General features: G+C 41.4%; 1 protein-coding gene across 2 annotated transcripts; it reads right to left on the bottom strand.

The window, feature by feature from the left end:
• Nucleotides 1–256: 256 nt before the first annotated feature.
• Nucleotides 257–9,764, bottom strand: LOC100383419 (uncharacterized). 2 transcript variants are annotated; one of them, XM_020542259.3, is made up of 23 exons: nt 8,060–9,213; nt 7,906–7,961; nt 7,558–7,762; nt 6,555–6,662; nt 6,381–6,449; nt 6,231–6,296; nt 6,049–6,140; nt 5,865–5,957; nt 5,588–5,723; nt 5,346–5,439; nt 5,147–5,246; nt 4,922–5,046; nt 4,365–4,510; nt 4,139–4,243; nt 3,611–3,675; nt 3,300–3,501; nt 2,262–2,348; nt 2,103–2,159; nt 1,922–2,011; nt 1,549–1,635; nt 1,112–1,186; nt 933–1,033; nt 257–585 (listed from the first exon to the last, which is right to left on the bottom strand). In XM_020542259.3, the coding sequence occupies exons 1-23, from the start codon at nt 8,906–8,908 to the stop codon at nt 495–497; spliced, it is 3,099 nt and encodes a 1,032-aa protein (XP_020397848.1). In that variant the 5' UTR covers nt 8,909–9,213; the 3' UTR covers nt 257–494. The 2 variants fall into 2 exon arrangements, with proteins under 2 accessions (XP_020397848.1, NP_001348564.1); NM_001361635.1 differs by having other exon boundaries at nt 259–585; nt 6,555–6,665; nt 8,060–9,764.
• Nucleotides 9,765–10,020: the final 256 nt, after the last annotated feature.

Genomic DNA, 10,020 nt, shown 5'->3' with positions numbered 1-10,020 from the left:
CGGATTCGATTTCTAGGTCCCCAACAGCGCACAAAACAGCAGTTACTTTGTTTTTAGTTTGAAGAAGGTGACAACGGAATGTAAAGGCTGCAACGTTCTGGCAAAGCTCCACTTTTGATAATCAGAACACAATTACACCTCAGGATGGAGGAGAGTACATGGCAGGGGAGGCTTCAACCGTATGATGATTTTATATTAAAGAACATGGACATGTCATGACGTCAATGTCTGCCAATGTGCATGATCGAGCTCAGCATAGCACAAAAAATGTTTTATTTGAAAAATGAACTGTCCCTAGTGATTACAGCTGTGGTATTTACAGGAATGGAAGCTCCACATTTTGAGAGCTCTAACTATACTTATTCTAAAAACGAATGTAAGCAAAAATTGAGCTCTAACATATACCAGGAAATGAATCATCGAGAGGGAGAAAACCCGGGGGTAAATAAGAAGGGGGGGAAATTATATCAGTGATCCTCTGACATCTAAGCGAACTAATTCATGAATTTCCGGCAGTTAGCAGTCTGACAAAGGCATGGCACTTTGCGTTCATCGGCCTCGTCTGGATCGAACAGGTAGTCATACCTGGAATTAACAAAGCAAATAACATGATCAGTCGAGAGTTGTGTGTTCATGACCCCGTTTCGAAATATAGGCCGTTTTTGGTCTTGTCCTAAGCCAATCCTTTGTGACTTTGACAAAGTTTATAGAGAATTAACATCTGCAATACCAACTAAAATGCACTTACCAAGACATTTAATGGTGGATTTAGCTAACAAATTTGATTTTGGCACATTTTCTACAAACTTTGACAAAGCTAGAGGTTTTTTTTGACTTAGGACAAAACTAAATTCACATGCATTTAATTTTGGAACGGATATATAATAGTAGAGATGTTCAGCAAAGAGAGGGATTCGTTTCACATAACATACGTTAGCTCATCACCAGCGCAAACTTTTTTCTTCGCTATTAGAACAATACGACTTTCATCATGTCCAACACTCATAATCCTTGCATAGCAGTTTGGTGTGCACTGCATGAAAAAAAAAGGTCAACTGAGCATCTATTTTAGAGGTAAACATATATATGGAATTAGGCATATGGTCCTTACAGAATGATTGATCAGTCGTGCCACGTTTCCTTTGTCTGTGGCATCAACAACCACTTCCTCGCTGATTTTGAAAAGCTGTAGGGCACAAAGGAAAGAAATCAAGAAAAATGTAATTATCAATTTGCTAGACAGTGAAGTAGAAAAGACAAGTTCATAAAGATATCACCAATTATTGTTAAATATGAATACATGGAACATGATTATAAACACCGTGCCATCTTTCACCATTTAAAATATCAGAAATAGCAGAAAAGGATTGTCAGTGACGAAATTGTTTGATCTCCAGAGCTTCCATAGCATAATAAGGTCACCAGACCCAGAGCCATAACCACATATGCAGTGTATATATAGAGATCGCAATTGCCGAGGGGAAAATCTATTCAAGTTCTTTACACCACATATCTGATGAACCAATGTAACAATGCCAGAAGACTCACATAGCAATCTTTGCCCTGCACACGATATTTTTCTTCACGTAAATCAGCTACACTTCGTCTGACCTGCTCACCACGATACTCAAGGACCTGAAAATATATTAAAAAAATAACTGCTTGCATGAGCAAATTTATTGGATACGCAAGCAGTGCACTTCTGAGAAATCAACTCTAGTAATTCAATTTCAGTAAGAGGAATGGGGCAGAAAGAAACTCCGACTTTACTGGAGGGTTAGTAGGCCACCGATTATTACAACATATGAGAAACTATAGCCGAAATAACGATATAAACATAGAAAGTGAGCATTGTCATCACAATGAAGTAAATCTAGCCACAATTCTGAAGAGAAACATGGCACATAGTGACGGAAAGTACCATTTCTCCTTCTTGAATGTCCCTCCGAGCAAAAAGTCCCCACCTATGAATTCCTGATCTACCAAAACATACTCTACCATGCTCTGTTTTCTGAAATAAGGTAGAAAAATAAAACATAATATCATACTAGCACAGAAGCCAGAAGATACTACAGAAACTTGAAAGCACTAGACACACCAACCTGTAAGTAACACAAACGCTCCTTGAAAGTACAAAAAGATTCTGGATCCCTCTCTTCCTGCAGATAAGTATAAAAACTTGCTCTATAAGAAACAAAACTCTAATAGAAGAGAAAAAAATCTTATAAGAGAACAAATTATGAAGCAAATCAGAAATTTACCCTTGGTGGATTCAGATTATCAATTTCTTCCCAGCGGTGTTGACAAGGTCCTCTAACATGATGTACAATTGTTCCCTCTCTAGATCTCTGCATGATAATAAAACACAGTTATGCTTCGAACCAGGTGACTTACCAATGGCTGATGAATAGACATGAATAAACTATTAAAAGCAATAAAATAGCAAAGCAAGCATCAGTGTAGAGATTATCATTATTCTTTTCTCGTGGATTTGAACCTGAGGTTGGCACTTGGCAGGCCTTTGGCAAGTCAGGAACCTCTATTAACAAGGGAGAATTGGTTACAAGTCTAGATACCGTCAAACAACTTTTCTAGCATTGGTTGAATTGCAACAATAATTTCTAACCATAGTCCCTGTCCAAATGGATAAAACTAATTTTAAAGTACAACAGGTAACATCAGGTGGGGTACATGCAAAAATTGTTGTACATTTTGGAGATCAAACATAAAATATAAACATCAAATCATCAATTGTATCCCCCATGGTCCAAACATACCTTCTTTGGCATATTGGATACTTACAAGAGGTGCAAGCAGCATTCTGAATGGTTGCACCTTTTTTGTAGTTATTCTCATGTAGCATGCTTAGTAGTCAATAACTTTATCTACTATTGGTACATTGCTATCTTTTTTAGAGAAAGCAGGAGAGCTGAGCTTCATTGCATTAGAGAATAAATGGTCCCCATACAGCCCACTCATCTCATACTTGCATTAGAGAATAAAATGATCCCCATACAGCCCACTCATCTCATACGAGGACCAAATATGAGAGGATTATTCCTATCGTTCAGTGAACCATGCATACTTAAGTGAAACTTGCTGAAAGACCAAACATTAGTATCCTATGATGCACAATCAACATTCCAGAACTTCATTGCAAATGTATGTTTACATCACCATGTTGAAAGTCAGTTGTAAGATTCGTCTAGTAGCTACTCTAGAGTTGTATTCTCTACTTTCATCTTAAAAGTAAGTTCTTTATGGAAATAGACATACTCCAAGAAAAAATATAAAAATACCTTTAGATCTTTCCTAACATAAACCCGACATCTCGCCGCTGATAAGTTCTCTGAAATTTTAACTTCTGATGGCAAATCCAAGGGAATATCTTTCCTGATCAGCCTCGATGCAGCTACCTTGCCATTGCTATGAACAAGCTTTTTTGATGAGAAAGTCCCAGCAGGAGTTTGAATTATCAAAACATTATCAGGGTTAGGGCTCCTGTGCAGAAATAAGAAGTGATTAAACTCTCACTAAGACGAACAAGGCTAAATAAATCACTAAACTGAACATACTTTTTTTCAATTCCTCCTGTAAAAAAAAATCTTACCGATGTTGGGCACAGTAAGAAATCTTCTTTGTTGTCTGTCTGCCATTTTTTTCCAAGCAGTGAAGCTGCATACATGGAAAAGAGTTAATGTAATATATACACACACACACACATATGTATACATAATTACTAGAGATCGTTCAGTAATTATCAACTAGGTGAAGCTTCACCTAAGATGACGAATAGGTAATTACCGGCTAGATGAAGCTTCACTTAGAATGATGAATAGCATATGTGTGTAATCGTCACCTTAGGTGATGATCACCCATCCAGGAATGGCTTAACAAATCTAAGTTATTCGTGGTCTTTGTAAGCCATTTTCAATTATATATATATATATATATATATATATATATATATATATATATATATATATATATATATATATATATATATATATATATATATACACACACACACACACACACAACCATACATAAAAATGTGAGACAAAAAGAAAAAGGAAACCATTATTATTATTATTAAACATTTAAATCAGCATAAAGTTATCGTTCAGTGCTGATGTACCTCCATTCGATAGCCTGCCCTTGATGCACAAATGGCATGGTAGTAAGTAGAGCACCTGTAGCATTGAGTACATGAACCATGTATTTGCTTACAAATCACACACATCTGCAGAGATAGATGAGCATAGAGCATAGACTGCCATACTTCAGCACAGAAATGTATTACTTGTTGGTCAATCCACTTGAGCAACATAAATTATAGTACGAAACTACGAAAGATAAACAACCTTCATAAATAACAAAGGTTGAATGTTCAATATCCCAATAGCAGGTTCCATGAGCTCATCACTAGCAAAAGCAACCTGTGACTGAAACCATGCACATGTCACGTGAACCCACAAGTTATCAACATTTGTTGGCTTCAAAGCACCACCTACAATAGTTCAAAGTTCACCAGGTGCCAGGATTAATGATTAAAAAATACTCAATAAAAAGAGAGCAAACTGCACCCAGATATTGAAATCCAGAATTGATAAACCCATTCTACACGACACCAATTGTGGTTCAATTTTTAGCTACTGAAATAGTCATGGAAGTTGAGAAGGGAAGCAAATACCAAACATGTGTTCATGTAAAAAGCCTGTTAATTTAACAGACCAACATTCGAATATCTGTACAGAAGTATAAATGTGTTCATCCAGTATTATTACGGTATTACCTTGTCTTTTCAAATGCACCCAGTTATATCAATGTGTTCATCCAATACTATTGCCTTTTCTTTCCAAATGCACCCAGTTACCGAAGAAAGGAATTACAGAACAGTTATCAAATGCACAAGGATTACCTTTTACAGGGCAAAGACAGCACTCCCTCTTTTGCTCAGGTTTTTCACAAGCCCGACAAACCCATGAAGTAAAGTCTTGCTTACCCCTCACACCATAACATTCCTGATGAACTGCTATCTGACATCTGAACATGAGTGTTGTTAGTTGCAGCTTCGGATTTCCACCATATTTCAAAACAAATTGAGCCTGGAGAAAAAAATTGCAAATAATACAAGTTCATTTACCTATTACAAATCACAATTTTGTTGTAATCCCAATCTTCAACCCATCTACAGACTGCACATCTTTCTGTCGTCCATTTTACATTTACAGGATCATATGGGTCTGCATGGGAAACAAATTCAAGCTCCACGAATTCAAATCTGCTGGGAGAAGTATCTTCAAAACAACTAAGCTACTAAGATTAAAATGAAAGCTTTATACCATTCAGTAAATCAATTAACTTCTGTTTCTTCATTTTCTGAGATGAGCGTTTTGGAGGATTAGTAGGGCACACGCCTGGCTGATGTCGATCTATCTGTAAATCAAAATGTTTGACAGTCTTATACAAAAACAGAAAGCACGTGATACAAACTTAATTTGGATGACAAATATATTCTCGTTATGACTCTGTACTATTTAGTGATAAAAATTAAAAGTATGTATGCTGTAGCCACTATACGCACCCATTTCCCAAATGGCATCAACGAGCCCTTAAGCTTAATACTGGATCTCCAATTTTTACTTCTACAGCCAGCATGCCGCTCCCATTCATTGAACAAAAATTTCTGTCCCTTGCAAGGGCCACAATGGCAAGAAATTCTGCCAAAAAGGTCAGGAAAAATCTACTATGAACATCGCATCAGAGTGATAGGCACAAAAGGGGAAAAGGAGAAGTGGTGGACAGAGATAGAAAATGGCGTAAAAGAATTTCATGTGCAATTAACACAGCACATAACTTACAATTCGAGATCTGGTTCGTATGTTCCTTCCATGTCAAAACAGACCAGTGCAACTTTGTCAGGCTTGCTTCCTTTCTGTGCAGAACTATCTTTTCTGCTTAACAAAATCATTATAGTAGACATGTTATTGTCAAAAAAACACTTCAAATATGAAAGCATCACATAAGCAAATGATTCTCGCGTACCTCACATCAGAAATTTTTGTGTTCTTCCCGGGGAGAGTTGAATTCATTTTAACTCTACAGTAAGGACAGTGATATTTCTTGTCTTGTAGATCCTACCACATTTAGTTATGAGCATGTTATAGGCACTTGCTAAAATACTGCAGATGTATTTGGTCTGTCATTAAGAGAAAACAAAGACAAACCTTGAGGTTGCTGCAGTTTTCATCGCATTCTGCATGAACCCAACTTTCACAGCCATGACAGCAAACCTGGTCATTACTTATTCCCGTGAGAATTTGCAGCTACAAATAATGAGTTACACTTAACACTTAAGCATCTACATACTGTATTACCCTTCTTCCGCCATATTTATGTTGCAAATTTTTTAAACAAATCCCACAGTACTTTTTTAATGCTAAGATCTGCAGGTGCAAAAACAAAAGTGTTAGGAGTAAGGTCTACATGTTCAAGTTCTGCCAACATGATAACCATAATGTATGCATTAAAGTTGGTACGACAAAACATACCCTGGCACAAAGTCTGCAAGCAAGTTGCTCCATCACATACACCATCTTGTTTGTATCCTTGTTGGGAAAGCAGTTTCCACAACTCTCACACTGCAGCACTCTTCTGCACTGCTGCATGAATGATAAAACAAATAGAATTAGTCTACTGAAGAAATATATCATCTAAGTGATCAAACAAACAGAATTAGCCCACTGGGGCAATATATTATCTAACTGATCAAACAAATACAATTAATCTACTGAGGCAATATATCATCTAACCGCAGTAGTTTTAATACAATCTTTTAAATGTAACAGGGTATGCTGACGTGACTTTATAGAACTAAAACTTGCCAGGAGATAGACAAACCTAGAACTAGGGAAAGAAACTTTCATGTTCCACACAGAGAATTACCAGAACAATATCACTCTGCTTATCTATAGTTCTATACCTCTATATAATCCACCAGTTTAAACTTTGCAAAACCCACCCAACCAAATCACCCCCACATCCATAACCTCCACTAAATTCACCAAACAAATTGCACCCAAACTTAACACAACATCAAAACCAACGGTTCAGATTGTTGGATAACCCCCTCTCCATTGCTCACTCAAATCCAATTGACAATATTATTTGGATCGTCCATCATCTCTCTGCCTCTCCCGCGACCCTGCCACCCCCAACCTCCCCCTCCCCCGCGTCCCTCCCTCTCACTCACGCCGCCGCGTTAGCATGGGCTATATGCTAGTACATAGTAAATGATTCAGTTAGAGTGTATCTGTTTCAAGATTTTATCATTGTCATACATCAATTCTTTTAGGGTCCTTTGACATTCACCTGAATTCTTCCTATTTAAGAAGCAAGGCAATGTAACATCATAAGCTTCCCTCGAAATAAAATTTACGGACATTAAATAAACCGTAGAAGACTGCATAAGGCATTGATTTACTGTTGAAATATCCTACACACATATGCATAGCCTTAGTTGTGTATCAACTATAAAGAAATTCATCAACTTGCCTTAATCTGTGGCTGGTACTCCAATTCATTTGAACCAGTCACTTCATGTAAATCATCTGGGAAAGAATGACACACCACAGATTGGCCCTTGGTGCTGCAATGTACCACTACTTCTGAGAATCCCTGATCAGCCAAAAAGGCCTCTTCTACTGCCCTCCGGAAATCAGCAGGTTTGCAACTGCTTAGTTCTGTCTGCCCTTGAAATCTGAGATGACAAATACAACTTGTTCTTAAGGCACAAGCTGGCATATTCTAACCATAGTAAAGTTGTCAAAACTACTCGAGCAGGTGTTTTAACAGAATTCTAACAGTTGTCCATGTAGTTATGCATTTTAAACTACTACTCACCGGTTCATGTAGTCTGAAAATGGAAATATCAACCCCTGCCTCACCCACACGTACTTCTGCAACTCATATCATCAAATGCATCATTTCCCATGGAGAAAAGCAGTGGAAATTAAAGTCAGCCAGTTTGAATACAACAGTCACTGGAAAATTGTACCTTCTCGCCACTGAACTCTGTGCGCCAGCCAAATAGCATCACACAAAGCACAGCGACACCGCGAGGTTGTGGTGGCATTGCATCGGCAGCGGCCTGCTGAGTTGGGTCGACCACCACTCCTGGCCACATTGGCTGGCGTTTGCCAAGCTTTGCCCACACAATGTCCCCATACACCAATTCTTCGGTACAGTGAAAAATATCTTCTTTCTCCTCTTCCTCCTCCTCGTCTTCCTCATAGTAATGCCTAAGCTTTACTTCCTTCCTGTGGTGATTGCTGTATGGTTCATCATGTACCGAGGTAAGCGTGCTCCAAGAGGCTAAGTGCTTCCTGGAGGCACCGAAACTGCGGCGTGCTCGGTAACGTTCCACCATGGCCTCCTCCTCATCGTCGTCATCTACCTCGGACAATGCAACGCTGCTGTCAAAATTTGCACCTTTCTTGTGCAGCAGCTCGTTTCTGCGCGCCAAGTGCTCTGTCTTGACAGGAGGCGGCGGCCTGGCCGGCTTCTCCTTCTTCCAGGGGTCGGTAAGTACCGAGTCATTGAACCTAGAGGGCAGCACCAGGGTGCGGCCCCGCGACGAGCGCACCACCGGCGGCCTCGCCGCGGGCGGCGGTTGCGCGGCCTCTGGCGGTGCCTCGGGCGCCTCGCTCCACCGGAGCCCGAAGGCAGCGTACGGGATGCTGGAGGCTGGGACGTCGCCGAGCAGGTCGACGGGGAAGAACTCGTCGCCCCTCCGCCTCTTCCTCGGGCGGGGGCCGCCTCCCCCCTCGTCCTCGCCTCCGCTGTCCGCGGCATTGCAGCGCCGCGGCGCAAGGATCTCCGACCGCTGACTCCGCTTGAAGATCATCCGGAACCGAGGAACCGGCCGCTAGATCGCCCCGGCGAGTCAGGGCGCCGGAGCACCTTGGCAAACCCTAAGCCTGCGTGCCTGCCTGCCTCGCGAATTCGGTCAGTCGGGGAGCTCCTCTCCCCTCCCGAGACCTCGCGGAGGCAGCGGGAACGGCCTCGGATGGAGCTGGCCAGATGTTGGCGAAGATAAATCGGCCTTGGATTTTGGGGATTTTTTTTTCCTATCTCTCTCTCTCTCTTTCTCTCTCGTCTCCTGTGCTTGTTCTTGGTGTGCTCTCATGGGCTTCCAAGCACAGGGGGGATAGACAAGGGAACGCGCCCGGGTGGCCAGGGAGGTGCGTTTTTTTTTTCCTCCCGAAGTTTCCTCGTGCGATTTGGGATCGGATAGGGGGGTGGGTCGTGACATGGAAGTCGTCGTCGTCGTCTCCGCCGTGAGAGCAGAGCTGGTGCTCGTGCGGTTGCCCTCTCGATTCTATCTGTGGTCGCTGATGGTGGCCGGCCGCGGTGGTGTGTGCATCCATGGAGATGGAGCAGGAGTGATGGCTGGCTGGCTGGCACGAGTCTGGGCGCTGCATTTTGGTAGCCTCGTGGTCGGATGGCGATCTGCGCTGGCAGTTCTCTTTCCGAAATTTGTGTGTGTGTGTGTGTTTGGTGGGAGGTGTCGTTCAATGTGTGTATGATTTGAGCAGTGGATTTAGGTTTCGAAGCGATTGGAACGAGCTGTTGCTTGAGAAATTCGGCTTTTGAGAGCGGTCTGGGCTGGCTTAGGATCGTGGTGATTTGGGCATGGTCTTGGAGGAGAGAGAGACGGATATGAACAAGTTTTGGAGCGGCAGCGTACCACTTTCCGTCGACCGTGTGGGATGATGGGTGATGTCACGAGGAGCGTCGGCAGGTAGGCGGAGTCTGATTATTACATGCCCGATGCAAGCGAAGATAGATTTTTTTCTCGATTTCCGATAGAATTTTCGGTTTTTATTTCCCTCCCTTTGTTTCGTGTTCTGTTCTTTCATCGTTCCACGGGCTCGATCGATCTCCTTGGCTGAAGATGAAGAGGGGGGGTGGAAAAAGCCGAGCTCGGATTTCTCGGTGTGTTCCTGTCGATCTGTG

This window comes from Zea mays, chromosome 8 (assembly GCF_902167145.1).
Source record: "Zea mays cultivar B73 chromosome 8, Zm-B73-REFERENCE-NAM-5.0, whole genome shotgun sequence".
NCBI lineage: Eukaryota > Viridiplantae > Streptophyta > Magnoliopsida > Poales > Poaceae > Zea > Zea mays.
This window is presented reverse-complemented; position numbering and strand designations above follow the sequence as displayed.